This window comes from Rhodnius prolixus, unplaced genomic scaffold (genome assembly GCF_049639745.1).
Source record: "Rhodnius prolixus isolate KJV_2025 unplaced genomic scaffold, Rpr scaffold_2, whole genome shotgun sequence".
NCBI lineage: Eukaryota > Metazoa > Arthropoda > Insecta > Hemiptera > Reduviidae > Rhodnius > Rhodnius prolixus.
Window position 1 is genome coordinate 16,402,119 of NW_027411592.1, and position 14,495 is coordinate 16,416,613.

At 31.9% G+C, this 14,495-nt stretch overlaps 1 protein-coding gene and 1 long non-coding RNA gene across 8 annotated transcripts in view; one reads left to right on the forward strand and one right to left on the reverse strand.

The window, feature by feature from the left end:
* Nucleotides 1-14,495, forward strand: part of LOC141449126 (dynein beta chain, ciliary-like) — a 71,011-nt gene that overhangs the window by 29,382 nt on the left and 27,134 nt on the right. For all 6 annotated transcript variants that reach the window (XR_012455344.1, XR_012455345.1, XM_074118220.1 and 3 more), the window contains 15 exons: nucleotides 51-273; nucleotides 688-854; nucleotides 2,235-2,400; nucleotides 2,587-2,710; nucleotides 2,886-3,034; nucleotides 7,295-7,540; nucleotides 7,782-8,006; nucleotides 8,583-8,809; nucleotides 9,895-10,030; nucleotides 10,796-11,029; nucleotides 11,232-11,410; nucleotides 11,722-11,857; nucleotides 12,041-12,175; nucleotides 12,746-12,850; nucleotides 14,308-14,465. Coding sequence is in view for 4 of the 6 variants with exons in the window: in XM_074118220.1 (XP_073974321.1) it covers nucleotides 51-273; nucleotides 688-854; nucleotides 2,235-2,400; nucleotides 2,587-2,710; nucleotides 2,886-3,034; nucleotides 7,295-7,540; nucleotides 7,782-8,006; nucleotides 8,583-8,809; nucleotides 9,895-10,030; nucleotides 10,796-11,029; nucleotides 11,232-11,410; nucleotides 11,722-11,857; nucleotides 12,041-12,175; nucleotides 12,746-12,850; nucleotides 14,308-14,465 (2,610 nt within the window). In the remaining 2 variants the exon portion in view is untranslated. The remainder of the gene's footprint in view (nucleotides 1-50; nucleotides 274-687; nucleotides 855-2,234; nucleotides 2,401-2,586; nucleotides 2,711-2,885; nucleotides 3,035-7,294; nucleotides 7,541-7,781; nucleotides 8,007-8,582; nucleotides 8,810-9,894; nucleotides 10,031-10,795; nucleotides 11,030-11,231; nucleotides 11,411-11,721; nucleotides 11,858-12,040; nucleotides 12,176-12,745; nucleotides 12,851-14,307; nucleotides 14,466-14,495) is intronic.
* LOC141449141 (uncharacterized) lies at nucleotides 3,184-6,760 on the reverse strand. 2 transcript variants are annotated; one of them, XR_012455351.1, is made up of 3 exons: nucleotides 6,506-6,760; nucleotides 4,485-4,579; nucleotides 3,184-3,683 (listed from the first exon to the last, which is right to left on the reverse strand). It is a non-coding gene; the product is annotated as an uncharacterized lncRNA (long non-coding RNA). The 2 variants fall into 2 exon arrangements; XR_012455352.1 differs by lacking the exon at nucleotides 6,506-6,760 and adding an exon at nucleotides 5,400-6,044.

Below are 14,495 nucleotides of genomic sequence, written 5' to 3' on the forward strand. Positions count from 1 at the left end.
CCATTCGTTTCATCTAGTCTAAGAATGTTGATTAATTTTATTTTTATTAGGTTGAAAGAGCTAAACAATTTCATCGAAGAAGCTGAGACTGGCCTGCAAGTGCAGCTGAATAGAGGTGATTACGATGGCTTGGTATCAGTAATGGGTTATTTGCTTAAAGTAAAAGAAAGGCAATATGAAACCGATCTTATGTTTCAACCTATTAGAGAAACAATGGATCTAATAAAAAGTTATGGGCTTGATTTTGAAGAAGAAACATACACACTACTTAGCGTAAGTGTAAATGCATTTTTTTATTAATGTTTTATTTTTATTTTTTGGTATTACCTGGAGTAGGAGATAAAATAGTTTTTTGGAGAATTGTTGGGCGATTCTGACCCAAGTTATCGATGTCCCAGAATCTAACAAAACATTTCTTTTACTAAATGTCTCCTGGTTTTATCAGCTACGGATTACTTACTTACATTTACCCTTTCACTATCCGTTCATTTACAGATTCGGTTTTTAATGGAATCTTTCTATTGTTGTAATGTAATAAAGTGTGATTTTTTCATTCTATTTCGCAAAATTTTATTATTGATTGATGAACAAGTTTCATCAGAAACAAATCCAATGGGATTTTGGTGTATTTTTATTATTAAACGTTTTAAATCTGTAATCAACATGTCAGCTTTAATAATTTTCTAGGATGTACCAGACAAATGGAGCATGCTGAAAAGACTAGCTATCCACGTTAAATCTAGTGCATCTCCTTTAATGCAAGAAGAATCTAATACTATTAGAAAGCGTTTAGCTTTTTTCGATATAAAGCAAGGATTGTACAAAGAAGAATTTAAAAAGAAGTTTTTCTTTAAGTATGATTTTGATATTTGTGATAACATTTTAAAAATGATACTATTAATATCTTAGTTGAAGAAATATTGTTTTGTTCACCGTTCACTGACACCTAATCGGTAGTTGGACGTAAAGCCCGCCTGAATATGTAGGCATTACTGTTTTTTCGTGTTCAGATCTCTGTGACTCACCTGACATGTTGGAAACATTCCCCCCCCCCCCGGACATCACACTATGGCCTCTCAGACTTTTTTTTTTTAATTTAATCCCTGTAGTCGTAAAAAGTAAGTATAATTCACTCACAGTATTTTTTTTCCAGTCACATAACTGTTTATATTTTAAATTGTTCAAATTTTTATTATGGCTTTTGGCAGCAGCAATGTAGGTTGCGTAGTTAATGGACAACTTTAGTCAATAGAACGACCAAGAAACAGAACCAGCTGAAACAGATTTCAGTTCAGATGATAACAACGACAATTTAAATTGATCGCAGACTATCTTCGGCAACTTTGTATCAAGCCTAACATTCTCTGACATACCTCCTGGAGTCGAAGGCACTAATTGGACATAATTGTTTTTGGTGTAACCACACCGGCTCACGTTAACTAAGAGGAAAGGACGCGTACAATATATGGTTCTTCAATTTTTATAGCAAATATGTCTTTAAAAAGATTTAGATTTCTGTGTACTTGCTAACGATTTGATGACAAAGCTACTCGTCTATCAAGAAAGAAAGCTAATAAGTTTGTTCTCATCAGGGTACTGTGGAATAATTTCATTGCTAGCTGTTCTGCAGTCTATACACTTTTTGTATATCACACAATAGATGACCAGTTGCTCATCTTCCGTGGTTGTTGACCCTTCCGGGTTTATTTAGCATCCAAGCTAATAAATATGGATTAAAAATATTTATGCTAAATGACTACAGGACTTGGTAAGGTTAAGGCGATATCTTTTACTGCAAAGTTAAACCTTAAACAAACTAAAGTGTAACACATTGCATAGTTAGAAAACTTTTAGCTCCAACATATAATACAATTCCTTTATTTGATACGCTGATGGTATAAAATTTATTTTAATGTGGTTTAACAACGGAAGGTTAATTCTCCCATCGTCTCTTGAAGACAAACACTTAGGCAGCAATCGCTTTGCATTTGATGGAACTTAGTATCATATGTACCAAAAATAAATCCTTTCCAGTTTAGTCGAATATGCAATATAAGAACAATCTCAAATGCCAGAACAAACAAGTAATTTTGTTTTATAATGACACTAAAGGAGAGACGGTACTTTTAATAAATTTGGTCATTCTATATAGCAGCTCTACTTGGAGATGGTCTATGTGAGTGTTTTATGGGATGTTAGATCAATTGTCATCTATAAATATGTAATTTTTCTAGATGGTCTTGTACATCCCCGTACGAAGAGATAGATGACTGCCATGCAGAAGTTGTTACTTTGGAATTGGAATGTTCGATGCTAACTGAACAAGCTGGCTTATTTGAGGTCGGCGTTTCAGAATTTAAATTACTAAAACAAATACGTAAAGAATTAAAACTTGCAAAGGTAAATGCATTTTATAATAGTTAACAACATTCGTTAACAAAATATTTAGTTGAAGTAGGAAAAATACATGTGTAGTTTCAATTTCCCGAACATTTAGAATTTTCTAATTTAAATCGATTATTTTGTGAATTTTAAGCCAGAATAAACTGGATTTGAGATGTTTTTTCCTTTTTTTTTTTGTTGCAGATAATGTGGGATTACATACTGGTAGTTAGAAGCTGGTTGCACGAATGGGAACGCACAGAGTGGAAAAAAATAGATTCGGAGAGCATGGACATGGAATTAAAAAAGTTTTCCAAGGAATTAAGAAGTAAGTTAGAAAGAATTAGCAATTAAGACATCTAAAATCTTTCTTAACATTCCCAAAGAAGTGGTTAGTTTATATTTTCGAGGGGATGGACGAACTACGAGAGTGACTATGAGCGAGCTTCTAAATACCACAATAAGTTTTAGATTATTATGTAACTTAATACACATTTTTTCAGCTCTTGATAAAGATATGCGCCACTGGGAAATTTATCTTCAGTTGGAAGGTATAGTGAAGAACATGATTACAGCACTGAGAGCCATTACGGAACTACAAAATCCAGCTATTCGTGACAGACACTGGAAACAGCTGATGTCAGCTACAAAGGTAATTTATGTATGGTCGAAATTAGCTTCACTGTGTTCATGTACCAATTGCCAAAAGCTAGAGGAAGCATGTCAAAAAGGATTTGCAGCCTATGCTACTGGTTGCTCTTTGTAACACTCCTTTCTGAGTTACTAAGAATGATGCAGTTACTAAAATATCAATTTACATTATTCTATTTGCCCTTAATCAACAATTCATTACCATTAAAGCAATTTATTTGTATTTAATTGGAAAAGAAATATATAAGCAAATACTATTTTTAAATTTGGCAAGGAATACATCACGATTAAAATTGTTTCACTTCAGGATTAAATGGTTCAATTATAAGACTGCGAAAGCGCCAAACAATCCGTAACAAGCATATCTCGTTAGTAGTACACAATTGAACACATTTTTTGTTTATAAATTTCAGGTTACATTGTCACAATATTATGAAGTTTCTCAACGCAATCAGGTCTGCCTTTTTTGGAGCTTAGATTGCATGAAATATTTTTTAATTTTCAATATTTTCTATTAAAAAAAAGAAAAAAGAAAGTGTAGCTAGCACTACCATTTTCGCTGAACACAATATCTCATTTTTTTGTTTTGTTTTTTTATCCGGAAGAATGTTTTCGCACATTCTGCTAAATGCAATCATCCTTTTAATCGTCTGAAATGAAAATTAAATAATTTAAATGTGGTTAATTTAATTGATATTATGTAGTTATTTCCCATATTTTTCCCTTTGTTATTAGTGGATTATTAATTGCATTTTCAAAACAAAATATTTATAAATAAAAAATAATTAATATGAGCTTACAGATTATTAAGGATGATATTCAGTATTAGCACAAGTTTCACTCGCTAGACGGGAGATTTGTTGGCCACAATACTTTTTTTAAGTTGGAATTGAAAATATTTTTTGTAAATTTTTATATTTAATAAAGTATATATGTATTTTTGCCTATTTTGCATTATTTTTAATCCAAAATTTGCAAAACCAAAATAAATTTCAAGTTTGTTGAAAAGAAAGAAAAAGTGTCAATTGCAATACTAAACAAATTAGTAAAAACGAAGCAGATTCCTCTATTTTTAGAGAATCAATCAGAGCACAGTTTTTCAACTTAGATTTTTTTAAATTTCACAATCATATTGAATTTTCAGTTTCTTAATAATTTACACTCAGATTACACTGTACATATGAACAAGACTGTATACACACCCTGCACACTGCAAAAAGGTGTAATTTTTCATATTTGTTATTACTCCCCCAATGTCAGTTGAGAAAAGTTTAGGAACTTATTAAATATAACTTTGACAATTACGAAACCTTTTTGCTTAAAAGCCTCAGTTTACAGTTTCCAAATTACCGAAAGTACGTTTATATATGGAATATATTTTTGAGGTATCCACAGATGAGCAATTTTTTCGAAATAGATTGCGCTAATGGAAATTATGAAAATTACTATACCTAGTGGATATTTATTTCCTAAATTGTTACCATTGATTTTTGTTCTGGAGCATCTGGAATTTTATTGATTGTCATCTGTCCATCCTCGACGGTTCCTGTAAAAATTAAAATTAAAAATTCATTGTAATATTACTACTCATTATAATATTCAGAATTCGACCAAATTTCTCAATCAGATCTGGGATTATAATATATGTGAAAAACTTCTTTTGTCCTGCAAACTTTAACTTAATTGCTGGTCTCTCATGCATTTAATACCTTTGATAAAAATTGGTACCCTCTAATTTTAAAACCTCTTTGTGACGATGAACCGCAAGGACAAATAGAGCTAGATAGTTTAAAGGCAAGCCAATTTTAGATGGAATAAAATAAATATAGTTCAGAAATCTCGACCTATTGTGCTCCACTGTCGTTGCATTTTTTTAAACTTAAGGCATAATAAAAAATATATATATTTTCGAAATTTATGAACTTTTAATTAATAAGAACTAGAATCTTTTCATACTAATGGTAAGAGACGATCAAGACAAATATGATCAATTTCAAGAAATGACAACAGATAACTTCTTCGAAGGATGTACTCTAATCTTCCTCAAATTATAGTAGAATGAGAATGAATTGTGCCAGATCCAAGAGGGGTCGCCGTGCTCCTAATAAGAGCAGTTATTTCTGCAATTAATCTAGTTCTTAGAATAAGTTTTTAAGCACCGGCCTATCACACTTTACAAATTGGTATTCGTATTCCGGAAATAAGCTTAATTATGATGGTTCACAAAAAAAAAAAAGAAGAAGAAATCAATAAAGGCCTAAACAAGGCATTTAATTTGCGGAGTGAGATTAAACATATGAACAAACCATCAATTGAACTAGCACACCCAAATTGAATAAGTTCGCACGGAAGCGCACGAAACTTACTGGCAGTGTAGGAAGATCCGGTGAGTTCTGGAGAGCATAAACGCTAGTGTAGTTTTATTAGAAATTTGATGCTTCCATAATTTTCTTTTGAGTTCTCTTCTGCTGCCTAATTTTGTACAGTTGATAGTAATCTGTAAGATTTTTTTTTAATCACCTCTTTAAGGTGGCATCTGAGCCTACGCTCATATCCATCGCAAAAGATTAGTAAACCTACGATAATCAGGATTTTTCTAAAAGATAAAAAAGCCAATCAGGAAGCCGCAACAGGTCTTCTCTGCAGGCTTCTGATTGTAACTACAACAGACAATAACTTCTAATCCTATAATTTTCCTCCCTTTGCAAACTTTTGTATGAAAGCCACTGATCCAAGTCAAATCGCTTATCAGATAAAGAAAGACGAGTTTTTAAGACCTACATCCAACAAAAAGAAAAGGTCACCAAGCACCATTGATTGTCATTGGATATCAAAAGCTAAAGGTTCAAATTCAGTAGGCTACGAAACAGGAATTATGTCATGTGGTGATCAGCCAAAAGAAAAATTGTATGTGTTGACATTAAATGGATTGATGGCACAGGGAAGTTTTAGGTAGGGATGAATATTCTAAGCGATGATTTTTTTCGTTGTAAATTCAAAAACTCTGGCAGAAGAAGTGAATAGTTTGCAAAAGTATACTAAAAAATATGAAAGAAGGTGAAGTCGCAATTGTCGAAGTAAAGGTTGGATACGTAGGCAGATGCATGATAAAGCTGTGAGAACCTGATGAGCTCTTTCAAGATAGCTCGAGAACTTTAAAAAAATAAATAACAGCGGAGAAAAAAAAATATGAATGTTTAAAAGCTCGTCGTGAAAGAACAACACATCAGAAAGGGTTGAAAGAAAAGCCTCAAATCACCTGAGACTAATTAAATGATCAATGACGAAAACGGGAATAATATAAATATGAACAGTGTTACTGACACTATCCAAAGTCCCTGTGGGATACTACTAGGCCAATTGATAATGTCTGGAGGGAAGGTGTATTATGCGAATTGACTTAACCAACAATACTATTTCCGCAGCCCGAAAGTTGGGAGGTTTCAATATGTACATATATGAACATGCATACGTGTAGTGATGTTAGGCTGTGATACCCTCCAAGATATGTACATGAAGAAGAGACTAGTTCACTTCAAATAGCACCTTTGCTACGTTGGTATAACATTTTGTTGGGCTATCCAGTTTTTCTTAAGGGTTCCATTCTTAAAAATAAACGTAACTTATTCGAACTTGCTATTCTACCTGCGACCGCTCAAATTCTGAAAATTATCAAATCATCTACTAATATGCCATTTTAGAAACTGATAGAAACTTAACAATAGAACATTATTATCTCTTTCGAAAAATGTCAAATAGTAAATTTTAAATATGACTTTGCTTTTGTTTTTTCATAAATTCATTTTCTGGTGAATTTAAATAAATTATTTTTATAATTTTGAGTACATCAACTGGTACGGACAACAGATTAGGACGACCCAGTACTGAAATGTAAACTATGTACATAGCAATCAGTTGCATTGGGGATCTCAAGACGCCTCATTTGCAAAGTAAGACCATAAGCACATTTGTGAATACAAAACTGTTTTATTTTTCACATTGAAGGATACAATTTCAGCTTTATTAATTAAAAATTTAATGCTAATTATACTTAAAAATGAAACGAATTATTCCCACACTTCATAATCGACATAATAAATTGAAAAAGTGAAGACAATTTTACAAATTGAATTGAAAAATAATTTAAGAAATAATTAAAAACCTCCAATTCTTCTGCAAACATCAAATTAATCTTAAAAAATGAAATAAACTTAATCTTAAATTAAGAGATATTATTGTCATTCTATGTTTGAAAGCGTAGGTGAAGTTCGTGATAGATGCAGCAACAACTCTAAAAGATCTTCTAGATTTGAATCTCTATAAATATGAGGATGAAGTAAAGACTATAGTGGATAAATCAGTAAAGGAGCAAGCAATGGAGAAAACATTGATCGATTTAGAACAAGTTTGGTCCGCTATGCAGTTCGAATATGATCCTCATCCAAGATCTGGATGTTCAGTTCTTAGAGTTAATGAGGAAGTTATAGAAACTTTGGAAGAAAACCAAGTAAATTTTTATTTTGCAATTTTTGTATTTTAGATTGCATTAATTTGCAGTATTCATAACTAAATCAAAGAAGTAAAAGAATTCACAAATGAAAACATTCGTTTGGTTTTCTTAATATTTAAGTACGATAAGTACTTATTATTTACGTACTTCACTCTATAAAAAATTCGTATATACATTCTTGAGTGGTAATTCAGTGAATTTTACTAATTTTCTGTATTAAACCCTTTTATTTATGCAGGCCCAGCTACAAAACATGCTGAACTCCAAATTTATAGCTCATTTTCTTGACGAAGTATCTTTATGGCAGAAGAAATTATCAAATGCTGATCAAGTTATCCATACATGGTTAGAAGTTCAAAGAACTTGGATGTATTTAGAATCAATTTTCATTGGTTCTGATGATATAAGAAAACAACTACCAGTCGATTCAGAAACATTTGATAATGTTGATAACACTTTTAAGGTAAAATTAGCTGTATTATTAATAAATTAGAATCAACTAATCCTAAAAAATGAGAAGGGCCACTCAGCCAATATGGTCACTCCACTGTTTGCTAGCATTTACCTTTACATCTTTACATTAAAGTTTAAGGCGAGAAATGTGTCTAACCGATCCAGAAACTACAATGTAATATATAAGGAATCATCAAATTTATGTTTTATTTTTCATACTATGTTACATTTTCTACAAATAGGTACACAATAAACTCCCCCTTTGCGTGAAGTTACCTACACTATTTCTCCTAATTTAGAATTTGGTGGTATATGCCACATAAGAGGATCAGTACTCTGAGTCAGCCAATAATAGTTCATTTTTATTACTTCTTCATTTCCTACGGCGCCTCTATATTCTGAGCTAACAAGTGTTCTCTTTACGGTAGGCCTGGAGCAATTACTATATTAATTTTTATCTGACACTCCTCTGTGCAACTTTAATGTGAAGAAGTATTCTTCTACACACCCTTTTTTATCTGAAAATTATACTTGGCAAAACAACTGTGACAGCCAAAATTTTTTACCATTTTATTTATGTTGCCAGGACATGCTTCGAGAGATAGCTGAAATTCCTAAAGTCGTTCAAGCAACCAATAGAAATGGACTGCAAGAGAAATTGGAAAGACTTCAGACGGACCTGATGAAATGTGAAAAAGCTTTGGCCCAGTATCTTGAAACAAAACGTCTCGCTTATCCAAGATTTTACTTTGTATCAGCTGCAGATCTCTTAGATATTCTGTCCAACGGCAATCAGCCAATTCTTGTAGGAAGGTGAGTTTTGATGAAAAGTAATGGAATAAAAATTTAGTTCATGTAGAACTATTTAAACAATGCTGATAAGAATACAGAACCTCAAACAGAATAGAAAGTGGAAGAGGAAAGAGATATGAACCAAGGAATTCTGGAGAACATTTTTGTTTTATTTTGGTAAGCAACGAAGCAACATAGAGTTAAAAATAAAATTTGAAGTTTCTTAGATGGAACCTTAAGAACGGTTTAATTCAATCCTGGCCAAATCGTTTATGGTTAAACCTTTTTTAAATAAAATAATTACGTAAAAGTTGCAGTCGGATTCCCTGGTAGGAACCGAATCGAAATAGAGCTTTACAGCCCAGCGATTTTTTGTTTTTAAAATATAAATAAACACAATGTACCCAGCAAATCTCAAAAACTAAAAAGCTCAGGGAGCTGAAAATTTGTATTTGAACTGCGCCCTACCAGGAAAACTGACTTCAAAGTAGCGATCAACGTCTTTGTACCTGAAGTAGCTTTCTTTACTGAATGGGTTTTTCACTTGTTTGAGGTTTGCTATAAAAAGTCTCGAACTATTTCCTCTTAGGTAAGTAAACACAATATTTTTCTGTGGGTTTTACAGTGAAAAGATAATCAATGTCTTGCCAAATTTCTGAGCTAAATAGAAAACAACTTTACTGATTGGTGTTTTCACTTTTCTGAGGTTGTTCCGAAAATGCCTAAACTTCTAATAAACTATATACACTTCATATATGTACTAGATCAAGAGTTTATATATAATTTTTTGGGGGAAATAAATGTAAGTTAAAATGATCCTGTAAGTCAGAACCTTGAAATTGTAAAAGATAGTTGTGTGTGTGTCTTCACTCAAGAATTTCTTTAAGCAATAATTTTTATGGAGAGAATGGCCCAGTTTTTGTTTATTTGTCTACATTCAGGTAATTTAAATCTGCCTTTGGCAATGGGCTAAGTCCTGAAACCAGTGGATGATAGAAAAAATAAGGCAGTCTTACTTGTAAAATTTTCGAGATATTTATCCCACTTATTTCAAGTAATTTATTAATTTGTAATTTATTAGTCTAATTACAACCAATTTATCGCAGGCATCTCACGAAACTTTATGATTCAGTTAGGAAACTGAAGTTCGTTGAAGAGGATGGCGTTCAGAAAGCGATTGGTATGTGGTCCAAAGATGGAGAATATGTTATACTGTATGGTGTCTGTGATTGTAGTGGCCAGGTTTGTATACTGCAGATATTAACTATGGAATTTGGATTTCAAAATGTAGCTTTATAGCGATCCTAATATAGTCCTCGTTTATAATATAAGTTGTTCATAAGAAAAGTTTTGTAACAAAAACTTGAAAACTCACCACGCGTCCATTCACTGTTTCATTCTTTTATAATTCTGGGTTTCATTTCGAATAAACAGTGATCCAATAAGAACCCTTTCCCCTTAACCGTGACTCCATATATTCCATTCTAGTATCCTTTTCCAAATGTTGCTCGTCACAATCTTTTCTCTCCTACTTCGTGATTAAGCAACGTTATTTTACTGTGAGGGATATTGAGCTCAAGTAACAATCTAATGCTAAAAACCTGCTAATTAAAAATAGCAGATTTAGGGAAACGATCAGAACAACGATTACTCTGGATTTCCATTCGAAGATCCAGCGTTCGAATCTTAGATGTCTGCCCTTAGAGTCTTTTTTCTTAAAAGTCTTTTCGTTCTGAGACAGATCTGTAACAAAAAGAACACTGCCTGGCGACCAGTAGTACTGGAAAAGGCCTCGGGCAATGATCACAATGTTGTCGCCTGAATTTAAAAATAAATAACATTATGATTTATTGCATTTTTAATCTAATCCACTTTAATTTACGATTCTACAGGTGCTTCAATAATTCAAAACGGCTTTTAAAATAATTCTCAATAGCTATTGTCAGTTTAGACTATTCAAGTTTCAGAATGATGCGATTACTAATAGGGAATGTTTTCTTTAAACAGGTGGAAAAGTGGCTTGCTAATGTAACAGAAAGTATGCGTAGGACAGGACGTTACTATTTTTCACTTGCAGTGAAAAATTATGACGACAAACCAAGAGAACAGTGGGTATTTGATTATCCTGCCCAAGCTGCTCTAGTTGCTACCCAAATTTGGTGGGCTGCAGAAGTGAATATGGCTTTCGGCAGACTAGAAGAGGGATATGACAACGCACTTAAAGATTATCAAAAGAAACAGGTCATCAGAATAATGTAGTTTTAATCATTTAATAGTTATTTTTATCAAAAAAGAAAATAACTATTAATATTATAATTAGATTTTCAAAAATATAGCATTCTTGTGATTTAACCTTTGATTAATTTTTAAATTTATCATTTTATGTCAGCGAGATTTTATTCCCCAACAAGTCATTGCGTTGAAGAGTGGTTCTTTTTTCCAGATTATTCAACTCAATCAGCTCATTAGTCTGTTGCTAGGAGAGCTGAGTGATGATGACAGACAGAAGATCACTACAATATGTACAGTAGATGTTCATTCCAGAGATGTAGTTGCTAAACTTATATCTCTAAGAGTTGATAATGCTCGTGCTTTCCAATGGCAATCTCAGCTTAGGCATAGGTAATCTCTTTTAGTAAAAACTAGTTCATAAACTTTATAAGAATACATTATTATTATTATTACTATTATTATTATTATTTTTTTTGGCGCATCAACAGTTGAGGTTATTAGCGCCCGGAGCTTTTTCCAGTGCACTGCCGGCCTCCGGACAGTGTTCTCTCGTTACAGACAACATTGTCCATCACCGGACAGTGAGCTGTAAGAAGCTCCTAGGAAGTATTATTATTAATGTTATTATTATTATTAATGTTGTTATTATTATTACTATTATTATTATTATTATTATTATTATTTAAATCTTTCAAATACAGATGGGATCACAAACTGGAAGACTGTTTCGTTAATATTTGCGATGCTCAGTTCAGGTACAATTATGAATACCTCGGTAACGTGCCTCGTCTCGTCATCACTCCACTCACCGATCGCTGTTACATAACTCTTACACAGGTGTGATATTAACTTCGTACAGTAGACTGAAAAAAAATTCCTCCTTAAATTTACAAATCAGTTCAGCTAAGTTAATTCTACCGCTTTTTTTTTTAATATCTTCTAACCTATGAATTCTCTTCTTCGCTACTATGTTGATCAGAAAGAAATTGCGTTTTCATGGATGCACTTTGTTATCTTTAGTCCCTGCACTTGGTGATGGGTGGTGCTCCGGCTGGGCCAGCAGGTACTGGTAAAACAGAAACAACCAAAGATCTTGGTAAAGGAATTGGTGTTATGGTTTATGTCTTCAACTGTTCGGAACAGATGGACTACAAGGTAATTTGTTTTCAGTAAATTGTTAGTATGAATTATATTTTGTATTAACATTCAAAACTGGAAATCGTAGTTAAATCTTAAGTCGCCATTTTTCAAAACAGAAAAATGCTTTCGTTAGTGCTGACATCAGATTCAATTCTAATTCTAAGTTCATTACAAGAAATTCTACGTCACATTTTAAAAAGTGTTTACTAGTTTTCTGTAAATTAAAGACCTATTTCCCGAAGTACCTGCTTTCCACTAACAAGGAACGAAATAACTAGTTATTTTTTTAAAGAATTATTAATAAATCGTTTCATGGGATTTTGTTCCCAAAGTATTGAAAAATAAAAAAGGGAAGATTGGGAATCCATCTTGGAATTATGAATTTTATATCTTGAAACATACATGAAGAGGCAGCTTTGCCTCTGATAAAATTGACTGAGCTGCATATATGCACACTCCTTAATAACATTTACCTTTTTAATTGATTTAATGAAATTATTTAATTAGAAATTTACGTAATTATCATAGTAAAGGGTAGCGTTTCTATAATTAGAATAAATTTGATTCACTTAAAATTTGTTTCAGTCATGTGGCAATATATATAAAGGTCTATCACAAACTGGTGCTTGGGGTTGTTTCGATGAATTTAATAGGATATCAGTGGAGGTGTTATCTGTAGTTGCTGTGCAGGTAAGATAACATTTGTCTTATTGTCGAATTTACAAAATAATAATAATAGTAATAAAAATGAATAAACTGAAAAATTAAAATGAACTACTGTTGGAAATAGATTTTTTGGAGCCTGAATTCGCATATCATCTGACTCCCTACAATTAAAACTTTGTTCTCTCATAAACTCTAGTCGCAAAGTGCAGCTACACTCCTCTAATTAGCATTACAATAAAGATCCTATATTTAATTATGTTGAAAAGAAAGATGATATGATTATAGAAATAGAATAACTTGAGATGTACTGCTTCAGTTTAATGACTTTACAAAAATAGAATCTAGACCACTGATATGGTCTGTTACTTCTATCAAAAAAGTCACTTCAAGATTTATATATTAGTATTTATATTAGTACTATATTTTTTCCGATTATTCAGAATTTGTGAATTTGAGAACCAAGAATTCCATGTATGTACTTCTTATAGCGGAATAAAATATGCGCTTGTGAAATAGTCGCTCAACTTTTTTGGCGAAGGGCTAAATAAAAGAGTAGTTATTTTCATCAAAAAGGGAAGAAAATTATAGCCTACTTGGAACCAGTAATAAATAGGGGTTTGCCTTGAAGGATCTTTTAGTTCTTATATAAATATTTTAGAAGAAAACTTGTTCCTTAAATATTTTTTACTTTCTTCAATAGTTCCATATAACATTTAAAAAAATCTTTTAATTAATTAATTAATTCAAAAAATAAATAAATAAAATAATATTAATAATAGTAACAGTTATGATGTAGCTTAACATTAAACTCACAAATTTTACAATACCCTGAAGAAGGTAATAAATTCAGCGGAACGTTGGTATGAAGACAGAAATTTGTTTGTTATACATAATTGTACTGGAAACCAGCGATTGTCTGGGTGAAAGTTCTTCGATAGGTTGCGTGGCTGCAAAGTCGTAGGAATAATGGGAAAATATAATTGCTAGAAGATTTTCAATGCGAAATCTCACCTTAAAAAGCATCAGTGCCACATTTTACTATAAAATGCTGTCATAAAGCAGAATAAAGCATAAAGCTCTCCAAACTTAATCATCCATTAACGAAGTGCAGGTTTTTATTGCACAAAACTTATAGTGATTTGTCCAAACTTCCAATATTATTTTGATAATCAGTGCAAATAATTAATGATTAATCATTTATATTAAATATTTAACGTTTCCTTAAGAGATTAGTATTGCTATCATGCAATTTTCCATTTTAGAGTTTTTTGTTAAAAAATGGTACTCTTATTTAAAGGGGTTTTTGAGGGAAGATGGTAGGCCATGGATATCTTAGTAAAAGATGAAAATAATTCTGAAAAAGACTCATTATTTTAGGTTGCCGAGTTTAGCAAGATACCTTTGTTTAGTTAATTTTTAGTTGTTAACAGTTTGTTTTTAGGCTATAAGGTAATAAAAACTACATTCTATGTTTTTTTTAGGTGAAAACTGTATTGGATGCTATTAAGAATAAGAAAAGTAAATTCAATTTTCAAGGAGAAATAATCAGTTTAGTACCTACAGTTGGTATGTTTATTACGATGAATCCAGGATATGCTGGTAGAGCTGAACTACCTGAAAATCTCAAGACTCTCTTTAGGTAGGTAAATTAATAATTTTCGCCATTGAC